At 43.2% G+C, this 26,443-nt stretch overlaps 2 protein-coding genes and 1 non-coding gene across 5 annotated transcripts in view; 1 reads left to right on the top strand and 2 right to left on the bottom strand.

The window, feature by feature from the left end:
* Positions 1-2,487, top strand: part of Hvcn1 (hydrogen voltage gated channel 1) — a 33,732-nt gene extending 31,245 nt beyond the window's left edge. The window contains exon 7 of the mRNA XM_048785593.1: positions 1,447-2,487. Coding sequence (XP_048641550.1) covers positions 1,447-1,476 — 30 coding nt within the window. The 3' untranslated portion in view covers positions 1,477-2,487. The remainder of the gene's footprint in view (positions 1-1,446) is intronic.
* Tctn1 (tectonic family member 1) overlaps positions 1-26,117 on the bottom strand; it is a 28,326-nt gene extending 2,209 nt beyond the window's left edge. For 2 of the 3 annotated variants that reach the window (XM_015502506.2, XM_015502505.2), the window contains exons 1-12: positions 25,819-26,116; positions 21,455-21,575; positions 16,781-16,911; positions 15,325-15,476; positions 13,341-13,440; positions 11,538-11,647; positions 9,992-10,012; positions 5,764-5,898; positions 5,153-5,278; positions 4,704-4,789; positions 3,980-4,120; positions 2,349-2,511 (exon numbers count right to left, since the gene is read on the bottom strand). In XM_015502506.2, coding sequence (XP_015357992.1) covers positions 2,349-2,511; positions 3,980-4,120; positions 4,704-4,789; positions 5,153-5,278; positions 5,764-5,898; positions 9,992-10,012; positions 11,538-11,647; positions 13,341-13,440; positions 15,325-15,476; positions 16,781-16,911; positions 21,455-21,575; positions 25,819-26,044 — 1,512 coding nt within the window. In that variant the 5' untranslated portion in view covers positions 26,045-26,116. Of the gene's footprint in view, positions 1-2,348; positions 2,512-3,979; positions 4,121-4,703; positions 4,790-5,152; positions 5,279-5,763; positions 5,899-9,991; positions 10,013-11,537; positions 11,648-13,340; positions 13,441-15,324; positions 15,477-16,780; positions 16,912-21,454; positions 21,576-25,818 lie in introns of all 3 variants that reach the window. The other variant, XM_048785591.1, reaches the window with a different exon arrangement.
* On the bottom strand, positions 2,655-2,727 carry Trnaa-ugc. The gene has a single exon. It is a non-coding gene; the product is annotated as a tRNA-Ala (tRNA).
* Positions 26,118-26,443: the final 326 nt, after the last annotated feature.

Below are 26,443 nucleotides of genomic sequence, written 5' to 3'. Positions count from 1 at the left end.
CACAGCATGTTGAATGCACCGAGAGGCTACTTGGGAGACTATGGCAGGCGGATCAAGAGTTCAAGGCCAGCCTGGGCAACTCAGCGAAGGCCTTCTCAAAATAAAAAGGGCTGAGAGAGCTAATAGTTACCAGGCCCTGGGGTTGACCCCAGAACAGGGGGTTGGGAAAGGAGAGGAAATGTGAGAATTCTTCTTATTTACTTTATCATTAGCAATTAAGATGTGACATTGGGTACTCAGGCAATGTGTGTTGTCAAAGATACTAGCAACACATCTTCTGCACTGAGAGCACGGGGGCCACAGTCCAGATGCCCTGGCTCAGGCTGGAAGCTTCCTCTGCCCCAGGACCTTTGCTTGGTCAGCCCCAAGAGAAAAAGGGGCAAGTGGGCCTGCCAGACCTTTCTCCTGCCTTTAAAGTTTTTTCAGTTGGCAAATCTGATAACTATGGAAGCTGCCTGAGGGGTAGATGGGGATCCCACTGTTTTATGCTATTTTCCTGTGTGTTGGAGATTTTTCCATGATAAAAACATATTTCTAACTGCATCTCTCAGGGCATGGAGAGCTACAAGCCTGCTGAATTTGGTACCTGCTGTAAGTCCTGAATGGAATTCCTTAGCTTGGAATTGCCTTTTAGAAACCCTGCCATCCTCACTGACATTCTGCTCTGAGGAGACGTTGCAGCAGTCGCCACTGGTGTGAACCAAGCTTGGCAGGGACCCCAGCTCCTTCCACTTGTTTTCCTGCTTAGTTGGTATAAATGTGCCCCAGCCCAGCTGAAGGCTCAGGACCCACACAGCCCCAGGCAGGGCTGCTTCCCCACACATGGCTGCCTCTGCTCCCACCCAGGGTCTTCCCGCTGGAGGGGCAGTAATAACTGGGTGTCTACACCCAGCACCAAGAAGCCAGGAGCGATTTGCAGGGTTCACTAGGCAGCTGAGCTTAGCCAAGGCTGAGCAGCTGAGCAGCAGGCACGGAGTGATCCTGGGTCTCTGCTGAGGGAGGGCGGGGTCAGAGCTGTGAGCCTCCTCACCCCATTATGCCCATGCTATAAATATGCAAAGCCGGTAATGAGGGGCCTGAAGAAAGCATGACAAGAAATAGTTGGGAAATTAGGGCAGAAGATGGGGAGCACGCCTCCATGACGCACGGCCCACACTTTGCTAAGACAAAAGAAAACAGTGGGTGAAGAGTCACATGTGACCAGGAACCTATTTGTAGGATGTCAACTTCCATTAAACTCCTTGGGGAACTTTGGAATTGAAAGCACTCCTGTGGGCTGCCTCTATAGACCAGGGAACATGGATGGGACAGCTGGGAGGACGGAGGAAGGCTGAGACGGTCCCCATTCTGGGGAGGGCATGTGCAGTACCCACAATAATGGTACAGGTCGATCGTCCCTTATCTAAAATGCTTGGGACCCAAAGTGTTTTGTTTTTTGTTTTTCAGATTTTGGTATATCTGCATGTGCCTGAGTGAGATTTCTTGGCGACAAGGCCCAAGCCCAAATGTGAACTTGTTTCATATACACATAGACAGACTGGTGCTGACTCCCTCCCTACCTACCTCCCTATCAGTACTTTGCTGGGTTGAACTCTACCCCTGGCCTACACCTCCTTTAAATTGCCTTTTACTTTGAGACAGGGACTCCATAAACTGCTGAATCTAGCCTGGAACTTGTTTTCCTCCTGTCTCCACTTCCCTAGTCACTGGGATCACAGGCAAGTGTCACCATATCTGGCAATTAGTGTGTTCGGTTTTGACTGTGACCATCACATGAGGCCAGGTGTGGAATTTGCCACTTGCATAGTAACGTTGGTATTCAAAATGTTTCAGATTTTGGAGTACTTAGAATTTCTGAGTTTGGGATCAGAGATGCTCCACCTGGAGTAATAAGATGGTGACTGTCAAGGTTTCAGTTTATATAGGGACACTAGGTACCCTGCCAAGGGCCTCATTTAACCCTCTCAACAACCCCATGAGGTCTATACCATGATTCCCATCCCACAGAAGGGGAAATAGGCTCAAGCCCATGAAATTGCTGACTTATCATGACAATGCCAACAAGGGCCAAGCAGTATTCAATATCCAGGCCAATCTGATAACAGAGCACCCCATCTTCTTCACAAGGATAGCCCCGGCTGCCTGTCACCCCACCCAGAAGTAAAAGGGACTGCAAGCAGGGGCTGGGGCTCAGTGGTAGAGTACTTTTCTGGCATGTGTGAGGCACTGGGTTCGATTCTCAGTACAACATACAAATAAATATATAAGTATTTATTTATAAATTTTTAATATATATATTTTTAAAAAAAGGGACTGCAAGCAGACAGCCTTCAACTCCTCCCCTTTACCTTCACGTTGGATGACAGGGTGGCAAAGTGGACAGGCACCCAGTCCAGCGCATCCTGGGCCTGGGAATTTCCAAATGGGGCCACGTAATCTGGGAAGCCCTGGCCCTTCAGCAGGTCCTTTACCTTCCGTGCCACTAACCTACATGGGAGGGCACTGGTCAGTCTTCGGGAAGGAAAAAGAGGCAACAGTCATCCACCAATGTTTAAAAGCTTCACTTTTTTTTTTCTTTATCACTTTTGTTTTCTGATTTAGGAGTTCCTATTGTTCTTTCTTTCTTTTTCTTCTTCTTTTTTTTTGTGTGTGTGTGTGTGTACTGGGGATTGAACCCAGGGCCTTGTGCATGCAAGGCAAGCGCTCTACCAACTGAGCTATATCCCCAGCCCCAAAAGCTTCAATGATACACATCCCTCTCCAGTTTATTTTCTCACTTCCCAGAGGGAGATAATTGGACACAAGCCAAAGTGTCCCTAACTTTGCAGAATCCTGGCAATGGAGACGCTCCAAAACCATGTTTCTCAAATTGTGTTACAATTCTCTGTATGGGAAGGGTGCTGTGGACAAAAGTTGAGGACACATTGCCTCCCTATGTCCCCCTGTCCCTTCTGAAGCATATTGGCATATGAAAGCCTCTGAGAAGTCCTATAGGAAAGAATCACGGTTTTAACTATAATATGGTATTTCCCAAACTTACTAAATCATAGACCTATGCCTTCGGACATCTTATAGAATAGTATTCCATGGACCCCCTTTGAGAAACCCAGTCTAAGGGGATCAGAACAATGTAAATGGTGAATGGTAGCCAAACCAGAATAATGACAAAATGACCCTGAGGAGATTCGGCAGGTGTGTGGGTGGTGGGGCACGGGGCGAAGGGAAAAGAGCCAAGCCTCCTTCTTCCAGAGGGAGGACGCAGTAAAAAAATTTAGAAAGCCCCCCCAAAAATCAATAAATACATTATGTGCAGATTATTTAAAGATCTGGAGGTGGATTCCCAAAAACCCAGCTAGAAGGGTTGAACAGGATTGCATCTGGGATGGAGCAAATGAGAGTAGGAACTGCTGGTTTTGGGCTGGGGTTGCGGCTCAGGGGCCAAGTGCTTGCCTAGCACTTTTGAGGCACTGGGTTCGATTCTCAGCACCACATAGAAATAAACAAAATAAAGGTCCATTGACAACTAAAAAATATACATAAAAAAAGAACCGCTGGTTTTATAACAAGTTGTACAGATCTGATTGACATTTCATATGATGTACATATATTTGATAATAAAAAGATAAATTAAAAAGAGATCACATTCAGCCTTCCTTTCACTGTTTTTCTTGTGCTGTGCACATTAAAATTCAGAAACATGGGAAGGACTAGCGAGAGAACGTTTTTGCTCTGAACTCAGGTGCATCTGACCTTGAACATGAAACACACAAAACTTTGCCATTTTTAGTCTGCCATATTTGGTAAGAAAAATGGTTGTGATCATTTTGCTTCTATTCATTAATAATGATAATAAACTATGGTGGCTTTCATATGCACTCATCTGCTGAGGCAGAGGTATGCTTAAAATGGGGAAGAGTGGGAATGTTCTGTTTTCTGATCAACACAAACAAGTTCAAAGAGAAACAGGTCACTCTCTCACCGTAGCTTGCAGCCAGACTGCATGTTGTAACCAAACAACACTGGGGTCCGGATCCCCTCAACAGCTAAGCAGTCCTGCTCAGCCGAGCTGCGGAGGATCGTGAGTTGTCCATATCTATTTGTTGTCTGAATGATCCCGGACATTCACAGACAGTTAAGGGACAGTCGCCTGGTGCTAGAGCAGCCTTGTTTCCCGTCAGTCAGAAGATGGTGTCCCTGTGACATGGGATGTGAGAGTTTCCCAAACTCCCTTCTCTAGGCTGCGGGGATGTTGACAGTTATTTCCCAGGAAGGGGCGAAATAGTTATAACTGTGTTCCTCAGGAAAAATAAATCCTCAGAAACTGCCCTTCAAAATTAAATCCAAATTTTCAAAATCATTAAGCTTGTTTAAGAGCCTGTTTAAATGTAAAATTAAATGCATCCAAACATCAACTTTTCCATCTGAAGATTTCAGTTTCAAAACACCAGCACTTCTCCAAGCCCTGCTGTCTCCGCTCAGCTCCTCTGGCTATACAGCCAGAAAGAGAGACAGAGAGTCAGACAGACTGACCGACCTACCGACCGACAGACAGACTGACAGACACACACGCACGCACACAGGGCTGTCCTGAGGAAGCTCTGGCCCTGCCAGGTCTCTCCTACCACAGGACCTCAGCAGTAAAGAGGAGCATGGCCCAGGCATGTGGACAGGGACATCAACCCCCACAGGAGCAAAAAGGATATCCCTTCTGAGGCTGAAACCCAGCAGCTACCGGGAGCCCCACAACATAACCAGGGTTTCCACTGAGAGGAACCGGCTTTGTACCTTGCTGAAAGACAATGAAGAAATGCCCCCAGATGATCCTCATTTTAATAAGGAAACAACAGGGAGAAAATGAAATGCCTTTCATAATTGCCAACCAATTAAAGAATTTCTCCCCCTACTCAGAACTATAAATATATCTGCCGGGTGTGGGAGTGCACCAGGCTGCAAAAGAACAAGCTGAGGCTGACGGCAGCCTTATTCCTTACTGCAAGGACCCTGCTTGGCTGCATTACAAACCTCACAGGCCTCACACAGCCCTTCAGTGCAAATGGTCAGATGCAGCAAGACTTCTAAACTGATTTTGTCTAAGCAGTTAGGAGTTCTTAAGTTGGTACTTAAATACTTAAACAAAATTGGTCAAACTTACCTGAGTAAAGTGAATCTCAAACTTCTGCTGCAGGGGAATCACCGCACTGCTCACTGTCCCCAGAAGGAATGAGACAGCGGCTTTCATTATCTCACCTTTCTCTGTGTATGTGAGGCTGTACTTTACCTAAAAACAGAAGGATACTCCAAATACACCTGTCTCCACTGCATCTCACTAACTATATCAATAACTCGCATATCCATAGGGAGAAAATCCTTTCCCATCTCTTGCAACTTTTCTGTTGTCCAACTGGATTACAGGAGGTGTTCCCTTGGTATCAGCCCCATGGATGGGGTCACCTGAGACTCTGCCTGACTTCTGTAAGATTCCAAGTCAGCTGGTCCAAGTAGAATGGAACCAGCTCACCTCTGGCAACACACCAAGGCAAGAGCAGCAGCAGCGAAACTTTGATGATTCTTGCAAGTCGCTGGGTTTGTGTGACAAACACCCTCTGATACCAGCATAAAAGCAAGCAGGAGGCCAAGCCAAGAAAAATTCCAACACAGAGTGAGCGGCGCCCACTCTGGAGGAGTTCAGATGCCCTACCCAAGGCACTTGGCTGGAGCCTGTCACACACAAGCAGAGCTTGCCAGGCCACACTGGGCGCCTACCTCGAGAACAACGTGAATGCAGATTTTCTCCTGCCCAGAGCCCACGAGAGTCGGCCACAGCACGTCAGTGTGTTCCAGTGGGGTCAATGTTTTATTTAGAGACTGGATGACAATGGATTGGATAGTGATAAAGACCTGCAAAGCAAAGAACTGGATTATTAGAGACACTACATTCCATAACCAAGGGTTAAAATAACAACAACAAAATTGAAATGAACCTCTGAAGATCTAGACTGCCAAGTTGGGAAGGCTTGCTACTGAATGATACGCACAGGACAATTCCTCACTTGCAAAAATACAGATATTCCCATGTACAGGCATGATGTACACATTTCAAAAGGAAAACACTAGAGGAGGCTAGGATCCAAACTTGAAAAATTATTACCTCTGAAAACATGTTCACACAAAAACTCCTAAATGAATGTTCCCAGCTGCCTGTTTATGATAGCTAAAAACTGAAAACAACCCAAATGAACTATCTAAGGAATAGATAAATGTGGTCTTTCTGAGGAAATATTATTCATCCATAAAAATGGCATATACTGTAATGATGATGAATTACACGCTACAATACAGATATATCTCAAAAACATGCTAAGAAGCCAAACAGCAAAGGCTATCCATATTATATTATTCCATTTATATGAAATGTCCAAACAGGCAAATCCATAAAGACAAAAAAGTAGAATGGTGGTTGCCAGGGCCAGGGGAGAGAATTGGGAAAGAAGGGAAGTGACTGCTAATGAGCACAGGGGGTTTCTTCTAGGGTGATGAAAATATTCTAGAATTGGAAAATGGTAATGGTGGCATGACCTTGTGAATATCCTAAAAACCACTGAGCTGGGCTGGGGCTCAGTGGCAGAGCACTTACCTAGCATGTGTGAGGCACTGAGTTTGATCCTCAGCACCACATAAAAATAAATAAAGATACTGTGTCCATCTACAACCAAAAAAAAAAAATATTAAAAAAAAAACCACACTGAACTGTACTTCAAAATGGCAAGTTTGGGGCTTTAGTTCAGAGGTAGAGCATGTGGTGAGCAAGCACTGGGTCTGGATTCGATCCCAGCATACACACAGACAGGTAAGTTTTATGGTATGTGAATGATGTCACATACACAACACATGACAACATCAGACACAAGTGCACACAAAGGCCTGCATCTCCCAAACCCAGCTCCTCCTGATGAATCCACACACATGCACTTTCTATACACAGCCCCCAGGTATACATCCATAAACCTCACAATTGCCCTGAACACACTCTTGACTCAAATGATATACAGCTTTACACACACACACGGTGGTGATCTCTGGTAGATGGTGGGATCATGGACAAGACAAAACAGACAGAAAAACCTTTAAAACAACATCAAGAATCCCTGGTGACTCTGATGCTATTAAAGAACACTTGTCATTTGTGGCCATCACTAGCAGAGTGACAAAGAGCAAGCAGTCCTCTAAAGACAGCTGGGGCTCTTTGCAAATCTGACACATGCTTTACATTTCAATTCTTGGATACCACTATTTAGGAAAGAACCTGATATATCCAGTTGTTCAAATTGCTCTGAACTCTGCCCTCAATCATGTGCCAACCTATTCATAATTTTAAATTGGTAAGTACTTAAGCTGTCATTTTAGATAAACCAGATCTCCTTATGTATCTGCTCCCATGACCAAGAAAATCTGCAACTGTCCTGGGGCAAAACCTCTCATATAAAAACATGCCACAGTTTACTCAAAAAAGTGAGCTGTTGTGTGACAAGTGTGGCAGAGAGACAAAACCAATCACCTCACAAGGGCACTGCTGGATTGAAGAGCCAGGTCGGGTGCCCTGGGTTAGAATTTACTAGCTCTTGTTTAAGTCATCAAAAAGACAACCCTAGATTCCTTCCTCTGAACATACAGGCTCCTGGCTCAGTGGAGAGACTGGACTCCAAGAAGCGCGTGCCCAGCCACACACCAGCCTCTGATGGAGGGCCATTTGGGGCGAGCACCCAGCAGGCAACAAGTGAAGGCCCAGCTCAAAACTCAGGAGTTACACTCACCCATCAAAACCTCATTGGAACAATCCTGAGGACAAACCAGAAGGCCTGGTCTAATCTCGGTGTCCCACTGGTCATATGCTATCCCCAGATTCCCCACAGGTAAAGAACTACAGCAGGAGCTGGGGCTCAGTGGCAGAGTGCTTGCCTAGCACATGGGTTCAATCCTCAGCCCCAGATAAAAATAAAATAAAGATACTGTGTCCACCTATAACTAAAAAATAAATATTAAAATAAATAAATAAATAAAATAAAGGCATTGCTGGGCATGATGATACACGCTCGTAATCCCAGCTGTTCAGGAGGCTGAGGCAGGAGGATCACAAGTTCAAAGCCAGCCTCAGTAACTTAGAGAGGTCCTAAACAACTTAAGGAGATCCTGGTCTCTAAATTAAAATATAAAAGGGGCTGGGGATGTGGCTCAGTGGTTAAGCACCCCTGAATTCAATCCCTGGTACCAAAAAAAAATACAAAGATTTTTTAAAAGGGTATTGTGTCCATCTACAACTAAAAAAAAAAAAAAAGAACTGCACACACTAACATGAGAACTCAGGACCAAACTTCAGCCTTTCCTGGCTACGACAGCAGATGGTGGCAAGAATTTGGGGAATAACAGCAGCTTCCCTTAAAGGGGAGACTGGCTCCAATATCTATGTTCCTGATCCACTGACACACCCCGAATGCTTTTTTTTTTCCTTTAATGTAAATGAATCCTTGCTATTGGTTTATATGACTGCCCTTCAGAGTACAAGTCTTGGTGTCACTCTGACCCGAGGCAGAAATCCCGATCTGTCTGTAGGACACTTAGGGAGTGTGTGGAGCTGGTGACACAAAATCAGTGTCCCTGGCAAAGCGCAAGGTCTCTGGGACCAGGCAGCCTGGAATCCCATCCTAGCTCTCCCCCTTCCCAGCTCTGTGGCCTTCAGAAAGCTAATTCTGTGACGCGTTTGCCGCAAAGTGATAATAATAGGGCCTGCCTCCTGGGACAGCGGAGGCACCCAAGGACTTCAGACTTGTTCACACTCAGAACGCACCGGAACCCACTCGATGCTTCTCAGAAACACACCTTCCTCATGATGGCTCTCCCTGCAACTGAACCGCCCTCCCAGCCAGACAGTCATCACTTAGCCCAACCCACCAAGCATCCCGTACACACGGGCGCTGCCCTGAACGAAGGATTCAGCACACAAGAGGCAGAGACTGTTCGAGTTTGGAATGGCAGAATCAGAGCACTTTCCAGTGGCTGGAGCAATGGGCGAGTTCTCAACATGACTTTCAAACTAGGTTTTTTGGAAGATTCAAAGAGGAAGGGGGTTGGTTGAGCTTCTGGCACCCACCATGCTCCCCCAGGAAGCCGCAGGGCTCCAGGTTCACTCGTGTTGCATATTTGGCAGGCCCGAGACTGCACCTGGAAAACAAGCTCCTCCAGGCCCACATACATAGCATGAAGTCCAAAGGCCAAGTCCAGAGCTATTTCCTTTCAAACGTGTCTGTGTCCAAAGACTTGACCAGATCAACTGCAGCCAGGACCAGCATCCTAGGTGCTACCTGTGTGCAGACGCTGCGCCCGCACCTTGCACACACAGGCTGCTCAACACACAGTGCCAGGCTCCACCCTGATCGTCCACTTGACCCAGGAAGGCAGAGGTACATGGCAGACAAAAAAATAACCACCAAGGTGACTCTTGAACTGGCCACTTCCATAGGCTTTGGGAGGCTGTGACAAGCCACCATCTCAGGCCTCCTTGGGGACTGTGTTCACAGGTATGTCTGACCCAGGTGTGTGCTACACTGGGAGCCAGGTATTCCAGCTGCTACACTGGGAGCTGGCACCCTGAGCTCGCAGCTTCCTTGATGAGAGACCAAGATGACAGCAGGAGACCCTGAAAGGACGGAAGTCCACAGCACCCTGTCAGTCAAGTCCGCTCTGTTGTCTAAAGGGGAAAAAGTGAGAGGCTGGGTGAGCTCAGTGGTTGAGCACTTGCTAGCAGGTATGAGGCCTTGGGTTCCATCCCTAGCACTGCAAAAACACAAACAGGGGCCGGGTTGTAGCTCAGTGGAAGAGCACTTGCCTCACATGCAAGAGGTCCTGGGTTGGATCCTCAGCACCACATAAAAATAAATAAATAAAAGATACTGTGTCCATTTACAACTAAAAAAATAAATAAATAAACAACTCTTACCTTTTTTCCTGAATTAGGCACCTAGATAAAAAGAAAACATACAAATTTCATTAAGTACAACAGATACAGTTTCATAGCTTTTTCAGACCTTGAATAAAGGCCATGTTCATCCTATTAAAGACTTTTACAGAGGACAACAGAATTTCTTGAATCAAGCTGTCCCATCTGCATGTCTGTATCTACACCACAGTGATCACACTTTCTGTGATCATCTCTGGCTGAAACATGACAGGCCAGCTCATGACTGCATCAGGGAGCCTCCAAGCCTCCGTATCATTCCTGGATCTTTCCATGTGGCCATAACACTGGGGAAGGCAGGCACAGCCCTGCCCTCCTGCTTACTCGCTGCACAGGTTCTCACTGCAAGGAGACACGGCTCGCCCAGGAGATTTCCTCAGCCTCCCAGTCTTCCTGCAGCAAGCCCCAGGCCCCTGGTGTCAGCTCCTACCCCCAAGCATGGCTGCAGCTCTCCTGCTGAAGGGCTCCACCTTCCTCCATTTCCTGTCATCCTCACTCCCAACCTCATCACCAGACAACCTTTTAGGCCACTGAGAGCTTTGGGGAGAGGGATGTTTGGGAGGCCTGTGCTGAGACAGACAGTACCTGGCCACTCAGGGACTACTGCCAATAACTCTGAGAAGTTAACTGGAAGAACTCAGGGACATGCAGGGCTGGCTTACGAGAGAGGGGGAGAAAGAGGAAGGCAGAAGAAAGGTTAACCCTGTCACTGGCACACACCTGTGATCCCAGCATCTCAGGAGGCTGAGGCAGGAGGATCACAAGTTCAAGGCCAGCCTTAGCAACTTAGTGAGGCTCTGTCTCAAAACAAAAAATAAAAAGGACTGGGGATGTGGCTCAGTGGTAAAATACTTCTGGGTTCAATCCTCAGTATCAAAAATATAAAATCAAATTTAAAAAGGGAAAGGAAGGGGTAAACTTAACTTGAGTCTACAGCCCAGATGATTCATGGGGCCATGGACCGCCCTCCCTCTGCTTTCCCCACAAAAAAAGGAAATTAGGAGGGGGCCCTTGGAAAAAAATCATCTCGGTTTTTGTCATTGAAGAATGTCTCTCCTCTCACAAACCTCCCCCATCTGGCTCCCGTATTCAGTTCCAGTTCAGTCACTGCCACCAGAGAGAAGGGGGCCCTGGCCTTGTGACCGTTCCTCCCTGCTCCAACAATCCCACTTCCTGTCCTCTCCTGCCTATTTCATCTGCCATCCAGAAAGTGGATTCTCTCTTCTTCCAATCTGTTTATGAGAAAGAGAACGCTTTTGATGCTAATATGAGTATTTCTGTCACAGAAAAGATTTCATTGGTTATCATCAAAATGAATGAAATCAAAATATGAGCTAACTATATAAAAATAAAAAATTATTTAAAGGATTATTTCAATAATCATCTATACCAGAGTACTGGAGAAGACAAATTTAAACTTCAGTGTGAATCATGTATGGATATTATTCCATACTTTTCATATTTTAAAAGGGTACAAAGAACAGAAAACATAACTAATAAGTTAGTTCCACATCAAAATAATTCTTACCCTCAAAATTGTAGGGCTGCTGTAACGAGCCATGCTAAGGGCTTCAATTTCTTCACACTGTTCTAAATCCATCCTTCTTGTGCATGTAACAGCCTGGTTCACCAGAAATGCTGGATGTCATAACATTCCCATGGGGGAAAAAAAAGAGAAGAAAATTTCCAACTGAAGAAAACTATAATCTAGGTAAAACTGCAAAAATAAGTTACAACACGGATATACACTATGTCTAAAATTGTGCTTAAAAATTAGTTTTCAACTAGGTAAGGCATGCATGAAATTCAAAAGGCACAAAAAAAGACTGAGTAGTCTTTCTCCAACTCCTGTCTTCCCACCATTCTTTTTCTCTAGAGGCAACCAGGATGAAGTTTCCAATATTTCTTCCTGGAAATGGTGTATGCAAACAAACAAACAAAAATATGTAGTTACAAACATTTTTAAAAATTATTTTTCCCCTTTTGGAAACAAATAACACAATGGATATACCATCCTTCCCCTTGTTTTTTCCACTAGATGATGAATATATCTTGGAGGTCAGGCTCTCTCTTACCTGCAGGGTTATCATCAGCGCACAGGGATGACATCAGTGGTGAAGGCAATCTCCGTACAGGAGGAGTTTCTTCCTCCTTTTATAATTAGCATCCTGATACACAGGTGGCATAATTATTCCCTCAGCTCCCTACTACAGGACACTTAAACTGTCTCTGCTTTTGCCATCACCAACAACACTACGATCTATTATTTTGCATGTGGGCCAGCATTTCTGCAGGATCAACTCCTGGGGGTTAACAGCTATGTGGAGGACCAAACATTCCTTCATAATTTTGATATATAAATTAAATTGACCTTCTGGGGGGGCAGTACCAGTTCATAGTGTCACAAGCTGTGTAGGTGAGTGCTAAATTCCCCATGTCTTCAAATTTTTTGAGCCTTGTCAAACTGATAGGTGAAAATGGTGTCTGGTTTCAGTTGACACTGTTCTAGTGTGTCCCATCTTCTCAATAGGATGCATTTCCCTGTCATCCATTGCTTAGATGGCTCCACAGAGAGGCTGGCTGAAGCCTCAGAACACCGTGGCTGCCACCCTCCTCTACCTGGGGGCCAGTCAGCGGGTCTCTCGCGCTCCTGAAGGGAGAAGCAGGACTCACTGGGAAGTAAGCGGGCTCGGCTGCAGGCCAGCCCCTCTCCACCACCGCCTGAGAAGGCCCAAGCAAGTAACCCTCTGCCTCTCTGCTTCCTCGTCAAAAAATTGGATGTAATATAGAGATAGAATTATATTGTTACATCACATCATGTGCATATATGAATATGTATCAAGGTCTATTATTATGAATAATTAGAATGCACCAATAAAAAAGGGAGAAAGAATAGGGAAAAAATAGAGAATGCTCTTTTTAAAAAATGAAAAAGAAATTTTAAAAATAAAAATTGGAGATATTAACCTGACCCCAAGGGATCAATGAAGATTAAATGGGAAAACACATGCAATCGCTACAGTGAGTGTTAATAAATGTTAGCTTTTGACAAGCTCTGGAACTTTCCAAAGCCTACCTGGAAGTGTCTGACAAGTGAGTGGGCTGCTTGCGGGTGGTAGGAGCTCATCTCATCAGACAAGGAACCAGGCAGCAACCGTGTGGAGTAGAAAAGGCCCCCAAGGCAGGAAATCAACCGCCCTTGCCAAGGTGCTCTCAAGCCTCTTCAGCCCACTCCTGTTGCAGGTACAAAGGCTGCTGTGTATTACTACCAGAAATGTAAACTAATAACTGTAAAGTCTCTGCAGAGAGAGAACAAGGGCCACCCTCTTACCTGCAGGGTTATCATCAGCGCACAGGGATGACATCAGTGGTGAAGGCAATCTCAAAAATGGAGCTGAAGAGTCATTTGAAGTCTGCAGCTGAGCCCCATACTGTAAACACACAACCAAGATCGCCCAAGGCGCTCCTTCAGCACCCAGAGGGCACCTGCTAGGTGCCATCGGCATCGCAGGCATCAGAGACACTGTGGCCAGCCCACAGGGAACTGACATCTAGCTGTCTCGCCCTCTTTTAAAGGATGTGTGCTTCTGGGCATGCGTGTCACTGTGCTTGGCTTCTGAATTTGGAATCCCTCTGGAAGGACCCAGGAGCTGATAGTGTTTGCCTCTGCAGGCAGAAGTTAGGCGGCTGGGCACAGGGGTGAGAATCATGTTCCACTACCATTAATTACTTAAACAGCAGTGGCAGTATACATTAAGTCATATAAAAATTTTTCATAAATCAATTTTATGAAGAAATGCCTTCTTTCCCCAAACCAAATGCCCCATGAAATTCTTCCCCAACATTCAAAATTCAAATCTACAGCTACTGAGCATACAGACAATTGTCTTAAATTTAAAATTTACCCAAATACCTTGGTGCCAGGAACTATTGTAATCTTTTTGAATGATATACCTGTGCATCAATATTTAAAATTTCCATTTATTTTGATCCTAAGTCATTTATAGAAATATCTCCTAAGAATTTAATCAAACACACACATACACCCAGGAATGTTCATTGTGGATGATAATAGCAAAGATTGGAAACAAATGTCTGTTAAGAGTGGAATGGCTTGGGCTGTGGATGTGGCTCAGTGGTACAGCACTTGCCACTTGCCTAGCATGTGTGAGTCCAAGGGTTCAATCCCAACTCCACAAAAGAATGGAATAGCTCAAATATAGACACAGGAATCCTTTGTAAATGTTGCCCTAACACTAACTCACAAGTTACTTTCCTATGCCCAGGTTGTACACAGATAAATGAGACAATACTGCATTCCTCCCAGGCTGTTACCTAGAAAGTTCTGCACAGCCCAGCTGGTGGCGCACTACTGTAATCCCAACAACTCTGAGGCAGGAGGATCCCGAGTTGAAGGCCAGCCTCAGCAGCAGTGAGGTACTGAGCAACTCAGTGAGACCCTGACTCTAAATAAAATACAAAAGAGGGCTGGGGATGTGACCCTGGGTACCAGAAAAGTGACCCTAGTACCAAAAAAGACTTGTTACTAAAAAAAAGAATTTTCTAGAACAATGTAGGTAACTATAAATCTCACTTCTATATAATATTATGTATGTTTTTTAGATGGATTTAAAAATTAGGAAGAATACACACCAATGTTTTCACAGTGATTTTCAGCATGAATTGTTCTCCACTCCCAAGGCCTGACACATACTAAGCACATGCTATACCCCTGAGCTGCACCCCCCCAATCCCAGCAGTGTGAATTTTAACAGAGACAAAAGGGCATTTTGGTTTTTACTTAGGTACCTCTATATTTCTAACTTTCAGAACCAGTACATATTAATTTTATACTTTCCTTTGAAAAAGATGCTTCTGAAAAAGTTTTTTCAATGTTAATAAATATCAAATTTTAAAGGGTTACTATAAAATAGCACACAACCTCCTAAAATCTACAAATAAAATAAATACAATTTTGAGAAGAGGACCAGGCACCAACCAATCCACTCATGTCCCAGCAGCAAGCCTCAAGCATTTTGCTGCCTCTTTTAAGGTTGAGAAAAACAAATTCTGCAGAGACAAAACACAAGCTTATCGCAGAATCAACAACCTTAACTACCATATTCAGAATCTAAACATCCAATTTTAATTTTCATGATCTTTGACTTAGAGGCATAAACATTCATTTTTTTTCCAGTCTATATTAATTCTTCTGTGTTCCAGAAAGTCAGTTTTGCTGGTGACATTAAAAATCAACTTATAAGGCCAGGGTATCTGTGACACAGTGAGCAGGCTCAGTCAAGTTCTTGGCTCACCTCATATTTAGTAGTACTTGGAGCATCCAATTTGGTTGAAAAAGAAACATCTGATTCTGCATTCAATGTAAAACCAGTTGTTGTTTTCATCAATCTGTCAAAATTGTTTTCATCAGGCACTTCTGGATTAATAAAGGATAATGCAGGTTTATCTGTTTAGAAAAAATGTTTTAAATCAGCATAAATTATGTGTATATATGACATCTTCAGTATTTTGGAAGTAGATTTTAGAAACATTAAGGCTGATGTGAAAAAGACACAGTGCCTTGTTACATATTCACTTCCTCCAGAATTCCCAGAGGCTTGTTAAAAAAGCAGGGTCCCGGGCTGGAGTTGTGGATCAGTGGTATTGTGCTCGCCTGGCATGTGTGAGGCCCTGGGTTTGATTCCCAGAACTACATATAAATAAATAAAATAAAGGTTCATTGACAAACTACTGTTTTAAAAAAGAAGAAGTAGTAGTAATGGTTTTGTATGCACACAGGTGAACAGCACAACAGAAGCCAAAAATATTCATCACTTTCTCCCCACTTTCAGCCCAGGGACTGCTGAGAGCCTGGGGGAAAATATGCAGTGTACAGAACAAAAGGGAAAGAAGGGATGGCATATTTATTGGGCTCATGTTTTGGCAGAGAAAGTGACAGTCACTGGTCAGCAGTCAATTCAGATAACAAATTGCAGTACCTCCACCTATGTTTTCAGTCACAAGGGAACAAAACCAAAATATATACAAATACATTTCAAGAAGATGAAGAAGGGTTCGGGGTGTAGCTCAGTGGTAGAGCACTTGCCTTGCACATGTGAGGTACTGGGTTCTATTCTCAGCACCACATAAAAATAAACCAATAAAATAAAGGCATGCTGTCCATCTACAACTAAAAAATTTTTTCAGGAAAAAAGATGATGAGGAGATTTAACTGATAAAACCATAAATATGTCTCTGAACTGTGACACTTTGATAACATTCACACTCACGTGTACTTTGGATAGAAACACTTACTTGAACTAAATACTCAAATAAAAATAAAGATCCTGTTTTCATGCAAATGTACTTAACAAAAATAAGAAAGAGGAAATAGAAACCACAGGTAATGTTCAAAACTGAACCTGATTTTCAACCATTATGCCAGGAGGAAATACGCTGAAAAAGTCACGTGTGTGTTATATAAATCTGGACTCCCACGCCTGTCTACATAACATAAACACCTTGAAATCAAGAGTGAGAATGGAAAAGACAGGTATATAAGCATGATCACTTTCAAAGAAAATGTTCAGGTCACAGGTCTATAAAATTACTTTCCACTACTTGTAAAATGGCCTCAGAAAATATACTTTATACACATGGCCAAAACAGAATGATCACATCAAATCTAACTGAATGAGATATTTTTCCATAAAATAACTTTAAAATAAAAACTTTATAGTTTCACAAAATATATCAACGTCAAATACTTACAGTTTGTAATGCGAATGCAGAAAATAGATGGATTGATCTGGTCAATGAGTTTAAATACCCTTTCAGGTGGGTTTGCTTTAAAATTCAATGAATAGATGGCTGCTTTTTGAGTACAAAACTGGCTATCACCCCTGAAAATTAAAAAAATAATATATAAAATTTAAGGCATAAATATATGAACTTGGGAAGATGTTTTAAAGCCATCAGATATTTGCTGGTTGGGGTGGCTCACACCTGTAATTCCAGCTACTCAGGAGGCTGAGGCAAGAGGACTTCAAGTTTAAGGCCAGCTTCAGTAATTTAGTGAGCTCCTGTCTCAAAATTTAAAAAAAGCTGGGACTGAGTAGGTGGCACATGCTTATAATCCCAGAGGCTCGGGAAGCTGAGGCAGGAGGATTGCAAGTTCAAAATCAGCTTCAGCAATATTTTAAAACATTTAGCGAGGCCCTAAGCAACTTAGTGAGACCCTGTCTCAAAACATAAAAGGAGCTGGAGACATGACTCAATGGTAGAGTGCCCCTGGGTTCAATCTGCAGTACCATAACAAACAAACAAATAATTTTCATTTTGGCAGAGAAAGTAACAGTCACTGGTCAGCAGTCAATTCAGATAACAAATTGCAGTACATCCACCTATATTTTCAGTCACAAGGGAACAAAACCAAAATATATACAAATACATTTCAAGAAGATGAAGAAGCGTTTGGGGTTCAGGAAGACATTTATAAAACCATGATGTTAGAATTGAATTTGAAACTTTCCTCTAGTGGAAAAATTAAGTCGGTATAACAACCTTTAAGGAAATCTTGTCAAGTATGGATAACAGATCAGGGTATAATTTTAATGTTAACAAACCTTGCAAATTCTGAAAGTATAAATTATATTAAATTTTGTAGAACTTCAAATTCTTTTTAAGTACCCAGATTGGATCCAAAATTACTTGTCTTCAGAGTAAAGCTATCTTCAAAGGAATCATCTGAAAGGTTTAAGGCTTAGAAATTATGGTACAGTCAAGTCTTCTGTCAATCCCAACTTAGCAAGGCCCTAAGCAACTCAGAAAGACCCTGTCTCTAAATAAAACATACAAAAAGCTGGGGATGTGGCTCAGTGGTTGAGTGCCTCTGAGTTCAACCCCTAGTTGCCCCCCCACCAAAAAAAAATTATAAACAATCCTCTACAGTTGGTTTAGGTTGTATCTAATTTTCCCCAATTACATATGAAGCTATAATGACATCCTTATACAAACATCTTCATAATGTTTCCAGTTATTTTCTTCGGCCATGTTCCTGGGAGTAGAACTGCCAGGTCAAAAGGAGGATTCATTATTCAAGGCTTCTGTGGCATTGCCAGGTTGCCCTCCAGAGAAGTAAAACATCCATCTTCATCAACACTGTCACAAGCATGCCTACTTTCCTGTGCCCCTCTCAAGATTGAATATTATCATTCACTTTTTTTTTTTTTTTTAAAGGTTTAAGGCTTAGAAATTATGGTACAGGGATTGAACTCAGGGACACTCAACCACTAAGCCACATCTCCAGCCCTATTTTGTATTTTCTTTAGAAACAGGTTCTCACTGAGTTGCTTAGCACCTTGCTTTTGCTGAGGCTGGCTTTGAACTCGCAATCTTCCTTCTTCAGCCTCCAGAGCTCCTGGGATTACAGGCATGCGCCAACGCACCCAACTATCATTTACTTTTTACAGGGCTTAAAGGACTGTTTTAGGAATCAGACAGGCAGAGGGAATGGGAAGCTAATTGAAGCGCTACAGCATTCACCAAGTAGGGAACTGATGGTCTTTGGGAACCTGGTGTAGCATGGCTGGCTGGAGCAGAGGGTTGGAGATGCAGAATAGCCATAAACTGGACCTGGAAGAAGGTGGGGAAGAATATGAGTCCAGGCTAAGGGGTCGATAGGTAATGAGAGCGTCTGAAGTGTCTTTAGCAATGAATGAGGCAGGAGTTTCCCAAGGGAAGTCAGTAGGAATGGGCAAACTCAGGGCTCTGGTGCTTGAGGACTCAAAGGAATGATGCCCCTGTCTCCTCCAGCTGGCCAGCCTCCAGCTGGGCAGTATCTCAGTTCACATCTCATACCTCCACCTAGTCCCACTATCCCAGCCTCCAGGTAGGGCGGGAGCCATAAGCCTGCATCCGCAGTGGTATCTTACTTAGTTCTCTACCACCAGGCTTGGCCTCAGTGACCCACTTTGCACACTGTTGCTGAATGACATGAGGTGGGACTTCAGGACATCAGAACCCTTCAGCACACACACAGGCTCCTCGGGACTGAGTCCCAAGCTCTTCTCCACACCTTCTGTGCCACATCCCTCCCTAGCCACGTGAGCTGCCTGCAGATAACTGCACAGGCTATCCTCCTCCACCCCAGGACTCTGTCCGGGCAGTTCCCTGGGCCTGGAATGTCCTTCCCCAGACTCATGCTGGCCAACTTAACTTGTTCTTTGGGACCCAGCTCAGCTTCCAACATCTTTGTAGAAAGCCCTCTCAGCCTAGTGTCTGAGCTGCCAGTCCTCTGAGTTCTCCCAGGATTCAGGAGCAGAAACTGCATGTACTCATTTGTCTCTCTCCCTCACTGGGATGTTCTCAGAGGCAGGATAAGGCTGAACTTATCTTTATATCCCTGGCGCTGGCACACAGGAGTGCTCCAGAAAGGCACGGTGAAGCCAAGAGCACTGGTGCACGCCTATAATCCCAGAGAGTTAGGAGGCTAAGGCAGGAGCATTCCATGTTCAAGGCAACTTAGCGAGACCCTGTCTCAAAAGAAAAAAAGAAAAAAGGGCTGGGAGTGTAGCTCAGTTGTAAAGAGACCCTGGGTTCAATCCCCAATGATAAGGAATCAAGGGCTGCTTAGTGCACAGGGAAGGCCAGGCAGTGGCAGGGGTCCTCCAGGATACATTTAGGGGTGGCAGGGAGAAATCCATTCATCCAGTCCACTTTTTCTTTTTCTTTTTTTTTTTAATCAAACCTGGGCCTCGTGCATGCAGGCAAGTCAAGTATCAAGTATCCTACCAGTGAGTTGCACCCCAGCCAACTCTTTTGCAATGAGGTCTGGTTATGTGGCAGAAGCAGGGCTTAGATTAAAAAAAAAAAAAGATTTAAAAATATATATATTCTTCTTGTGCTCATGAAACATTCATCCAATCAGCTTATGAATAAATTTACGAGTTATTAGATGACACATAAGAATTGTTGATAGTTTAGTAAATGTAAGTAAACTTTTTGAATTGAGACCTATATAACGAGAATGCTCAGTTAATTAGGAAGAGGACTTTTGATTTGGCTATTTATATTTAGGAGAAAATCACAAAACTTATAAAAAAAAAATGAGATCCTTTCTCAAGGGTATTAGAGATTTAGTCTTGACTTCTATGATAGGGTTCTACAAAACACACCATTTGTTATCAATTTTACTAAGACAGTCATGCCCATCCAATGACTTATCTTTGACTGCTTTTGTGCAACAAAGGTAAAATATAGAAGATTCAATAGAGACTTGGGAAGACTAAAGTATTTATTATCTGGTCCTTTACAGAAAAAAAAATTGCTGACCCCTGTCCTAAATACTATAGTCTACATCTAAAATTGCCATATTAGCTAATAAAAAATTTCATTTGAGAAAATGGTATCAACTTTCCTATACTTACAAAGCAGGAGAGCAGATGACTTTTTTTAAAAAAAAATTTATTTATTTTTTTTTTTTTGTAGATGGACACAATACCTTTATTTTATTTTGTTTTTATTTTTATGCTGGGGATCAAACCCAGTGCCTCACGCATGCTAGGTAAGTGTTCTACCATTGAGCCGCAACCCAGCCTCCTTAGATGATGACTTTTAACAAGGACAACCAGGTATAGAGAAAAGTGATCAGACTACAACACCCATTCTCCAGTCTTTTTTTAAACAATATTAGAAATCTATTTGATCTCCCACTGGATTGATAAAATGGTTTCTCATGGGAAAAAATCCATTGTATTTCCAAAAAGAATTCAAACTATCATGTATCAATTGTTACAAGGTGCTATAAGGCTAAACTTAAATTAGCTCCCTCTAAATAGTAAATTGGTTCCATCTTGAATAAATGTACCTTTTTTGAAATGCTATTTTTTTTCCAAAAGCTCTGAAATATGAGATTAAATCCTTTAGATGATTTCTTCACTTGTAATCTGCTGGGAATGTCATTTCCCATTGTTCTATACAATGTGAACTGAGAATTCCTGGAAGATTTATATATCAGAAAAGTATAAACAAAGCACTGCTGATTATCTTTCTAACTTTTTGTTGCAAGTACTATGTCTACAACAAAAGAGGTAAAATTAAACTGCATTCTTCACGTAGGTATGCATGAGATGCATGAGACATTCACTGTTAGGGAAATGGGACGTGATATCTGTTCACAACTGAAACTGAAATGTGACTCCATCTCTGAACACTGGGAGATTGCACTGTACTCTCCCCAGAAGCAACGTGAGCTCTCTTTGGCCTGCATTATCACCGGGCAGGATGCAAATGAGGGAAATACTGCTTTGCACAGTCTCCCTTCTGTACAATGCAAAACACAGGAAATCAGGTTTGGGGTTTTTGGCCTGGGTGAGTTTTCACTTTCTTTCCCCACATTTTATTATCCTGCTCAAATTTTATCCAAACGAGGTGTCATCTACTTACATGACAACTGGAACTGAGCAGGCAGAAAAGACACTGAAATCCATGGAGCTGCAATCAGGATCACAACAGCAGTTGACATCACACTGGGCTGGGGACAAGTCACAGACACACAGAGCTGCAACTACAGAAAAAAGGAGGGGTAGGATGCAGAGCATCACAATCAGCAGGCAATGACTGCCCCCTGCCACCACAATGTGCCATAAATTAGTAACATACAAAAGTTCCATTTTGTTCTTCCTATTGCACTTCGGGGGGAATTTGTGAAGTAGAAATTAGTCAGTTTGATGCCACATCAGAGATTTCCCCAAAATGGCTGATCTTTTGACTAGCTTGGAAAGTCCTGTTTGTGCTCTAGCTATAAGGACTCTGATTTGGCAAATTGAACGTGAAACCCAGACACCTGCAGTTTTCAAAATTTTTCAGGTGATGTTGATAATTGACACAGGTTTAAGGACAGCACACCTAAGTTCTTTAACTGACCAAAAGTCCCACTGATTCAGTCGAAGATTCTCAAGCCCTTTCCTAGAGATGATGATTCAGAGAAAGGGCCTACTTAAGGCCTCTAGGAAAAGGAGGTGCAATCTTGTCCCTCTCCTCATATGTAACCTGCAGCTTTGAAGCTAAACGCATGTTTACAGGCTCTTGTCCAAAAGTTGGATGGGCTCAGGTGCTTAAATGAGTGTTAGGAATTGAGACAATAAATGGGGGAGGTTAGGAATCTCCCCATTCAGCAATTTTAAATTAATTCATGATTATCTGCATTTGTAATCACTACATTTTTAGATGCAATTTTAACAGATTGAGTATTTATGAGGATCAGAAAAAAAATCCAAAAATCCTGAGAATTTTGGGCACTGAATACTCAGTTATATTCTGTCCCAGTTTATCACAATTTAACTTCTCTACTAATTCATTCTCTTTTGAACTGGGAAAAATCCTCTTCAAAGAAATAGAGCATGAGAATAAAAACATGGAATTTTTGGTAGAGATTATTGCTGGGAAGGAAGAAATAAAAGGAATAAAATCGCTGGGTGTAATCACCGTAATCCCAGTGGCTCAGAAGGCTGAGGCAGGAGGTTCATGAATTCAAAGCCAGCCTCAGTAATTTAACAAAGCTCTGTCTCAGAATAAAATATAAGGGCTGGGGTTGTGGTTCAGTGGTAGAGTGCTTGCCTAGCACTCATGAGGCACTGAGTTCAATTCTCAGCACCACATAAAAATAAATAAATAAAGGTATTGGCCATCAATGACTAAAAATATTTTAAAAATTAAAATATAAAAAGGGCTGTGGGGGCTGGGGATATGGCTCAAGTAGTAGCGTGTTCACCTGGCATGTGTGAGGCACTGGGTTCGATCCTCAGCATCACATAAAGATAAAATAAAGATACTGTGTCCACCTAAAGCTAAAAAATAAATATTAATTAAAAATAAGGGCTGTGAATGTAACTCAGTGGTTAAGCACCCCTGGGTTCAATCCCCAGTACCACAAAAAAGAATAAAATCAAGAATTTACTTATAATGTTTTGCTTCTTTTTCAGAAAAGGATCTCAACCCTAAAAATAATAAGCAAACAAAGGGTATCAAGCAGGGCTGGGGATGTGGCTCAAGCAGTAGCGTGCTCGCCTGGCATGCGTGCGGCCCGGGTTCGATCCTCAGCACCACATACAAAACAAAGATGTTGTGTCCACCGATAACTAAAAAATAAATATTAAAAAAAAAAAAAAGGGTATCAAGCAAATGTTGGTAGAGAGTCCATGCATCCTTCTTATTTGTATATATGAATTATTCCATGGTAAAAATGAGTTTTAGAAAAATGTAGCCCCCAAAAAGGTATACACTGGAAAAAAAGTATATAAGGGAAAGGTTTTGTCAGCAAATAAATACACAATGCTTACAAACGTTTTCTGCCTTAAGTTTATGTGCTCATCTCTAGATAGGGACTCCTTTATGTTCTGAGTAAGATGATGATGTAACCAGTAATCACTAATGTAAAAAATAATAAGAGTAGCTAGGCTCCCTGCCTTTGGCGTTCAAAATTACAATCTTGATTTGTTTTCAAAACGCAAAACCCTTGTAGGTAGCTATAAGACTGCGAAGGATAAAGCAATAGTGTTTAATTTAAAAAAAAAAAAAAAAGTCTTCATCTAACTGATGTGATTCTGCAATCTGTATATGGGGTAAAAATGGGAGCTCATAACCCACTTGAATCAAAGTGTGAAATATGATATATCAAGAACTATGTAATGTTTTGAACAGCCAACAATAAAAAATTTTAAAAAAAAAGTCTTCATCTAAGATGCAAGTGCACTTAATCACCCAGCAAGCATCTGTTGAGCACTCACTAGACCTAAGTAGCACTCAGCTGCTCTTCCACGCCTCTTATCATCTGCATGCTTAGCTTGGAGAGCAGGGTACTAAGATGAACAGTATCACTCTTCCACCAGCACAGCCTGCGGCCATTCTGCAAATCTCTATCTAGTTCTAGAGCCAGCCCCCTGCTCTAATCTCAGCAGCTGTGCAACCTAAAATTAGGCAATTCACCTACCTGAATAATGAAGATAACAGTGTCCACACATTGGGAGATTAAATAAGATATATCACAGGTGAAATGCATAACATAGTGCCTACCACACGGGAAGCAGTTAGTTATTACTGTCAGGGGCCTAAAGGGTCCTTTAGAAAGATCAAAACAAGTTCAAATTCATCACCCAGACTGGAAGAAAAACTTTGAATATATGTCCTAGTCATAATGATCCAAGCATTGTTTCATTTTGGGGAGAAAGTACATAACTGATGAGGTTCTTATGTGAATGAAAGTCTAGTCCACAAACCCTAGAGATTTTCAGAAACTGAATACCTGGCTATATTCTGTCCCAATTTGTCACTGATTTAACTTCCCTATCAATTTATTAGATCAACAGGTTAAATGTAAAGCAGAGCTTTGTTTATATATTGAAGTAAGGAATCTATCACTATTATTACCTTCTTACCTGGCTACCCCTTCCAGATTGAATCCCTGTTTACCCCCAGGAGTTTTGTTGGTCCTGGAGATTGGACCCGGGGCCTCGTGCCTACTAAATACCTGCTCTACCATTGAGCCTGGGCCCTTGTCCTTTCTCTTACCGACTACTCTTAGTTTACAAAAGAGGCTCTTTCACGAAATAATGGTTCAGTAACTGAAATTAGGTTCTAGAGTTCAGGATGTCGGCTAATAAGAACTTTTTTATATACGCATACTCATCCTTAGTTAAAAGTCTCTCAAAAAGAGACAAAAGGGGGCTGGGTTGTGGCTCAGCAGTAGAGTGCTCTAGCACGTGCAGGGCACTGGCTTCGATCCTCAGCACCACATAAAAATAAAGTTATAGGGGCTGGGATTGTGGCTCAGCGGTAGAGTGCTCGCCTAGCATAGACGGGACCTGGGTTCCATCCTCAGCACAACATAAAAATAAAGGCATTCTGTTGTGTCCATCTACACCTAAAAAAAATCAATAAATATTTAAAAATAAAAATATAAAGGTATTTTGTTCAACTACAATATTAAAAAAGAGAGGAGAGAGACAAAAATACATATATACCTACTGGGCATACTCTCAATCCAGACAAAGGATTAAAAAAATCAAAAAATTTTTTTTTGAGATGACCTCCTGTGAGATTCTTCGACTGCTATGAACACTCACCCCAGAAAAATGCATATTCCCCAAATTTTGCCCTCAATCTCAAGGGATCACAGACATCCCCTGAAGAAATGAATCAAATTAGATTATAAAAAATACTCTCTAAATTTGTAATTCCAGGATTAGAAGATCACTTTAAGAGATATGTTAGTTATCTCTAAATGTAAATCCTAAGAAGTAGGCATAAGCCTTCATCCCTTACCTTCCCACCTCCACTAAATGCAGGAGGAATCCTGAGTTTTTTAAATTGGAATCAACTGACAAAGGCCTTTACCTAGTCAAACTTAATAAGCTACAACGTTGGCGTCTGTTCTTAATACAAGTGAAAAGTTCAATGCAGCTTCAGCATTGATTTCCACCACTGTCTTAAAACTTTCTATTTAATTTCAACTTCAGCTGCAGGGACACGTTCGTCATTGTCATTAGCATTCACGTTGTCCAGGGCCACTGCTCATACTTTCAAGGATTTGACACTGTCCCACTTACGCTCTCTGAGCTTTAGTTTCCCCATTTGTGCGACAGGAATAAGAATTACCTCTTAGGGTTATTGCTGGGGGATCCAAGCCTATGGAACGTTCGGCAATGTCTGCACACAGCAGCCTCAGCTATCACTATTATTACCTTCTCACCCGGCTACCCCTTCCAGATTGGATCCCTGTAGAACCCCAGGAGTTAGCACTTGATACCCACCGTCCGTAACCGGGGTGGGCCTGGGGCCAGAGGCGGAGGACTCCGGGGTTCTGGGGGCCCCCGGGGTCCTAGGCGACAGAGAGGGTCCAAGAATGGCTGGGGCTGGCTCGGTGGAGCTGAGGTCCTCAGTAGTCACCGCCGGGGTGGCCCTGTCCTGGGCGCTCATCGAGGCCCAGCAGCCCTGGAGGACCAGCAGGAGTGGCGCGAGGCCCGGCGGCGGCCCCATGGTGGTACAGATCCCCGCGCCGCCAGCCGCCAGCGCCGGTTGCCCAGCAACTGCGACAGAGAGGCGCGAGGGATCACGGGAAGAGGCCTGCTAGGCCTCACGAACCGGCGAGGAGAGGGCGGGGCTTGGACAAGATAGGCGGGGCGGGGCCTGGTAGAGGGGCGGGGCTGAGTGAGGGCGGAGTTCAGGGGCGCGTAAATCCCAATTAGGGTTCTCGGTGGGTCTGCGGAGCTTGCTCAAGAGAATACCGAGCCCCAGCTACGCTCTCACGGGATCCTAAGTCAATGAGCCAGGGTAGGGCCCAGGAATCAATATTTCTAACAAATGGCCTGATGCAGCTTGTGGGTGACAAAAATTTAGGAACCGCTGTCCTAACGTGACTATGAGTCTTTCCCAAGA

Source organism: Marmota marmota, unplaced genomic scaffold, assembly GCF_001458135.2.
Source record: "Marmota marmota marmota unplaced genomic scaffold, marMar, whole genome shotgun sequence".
Taxonomy (NCBI): Eukaryota; Metazoa; Chordata; class Mammalia; order Rodentia; family Sciuridae; genus Marmota; species Marmota marmota.
This window is presented reverse-complemented; position numbering and strand designations above follow the sequence as displayed.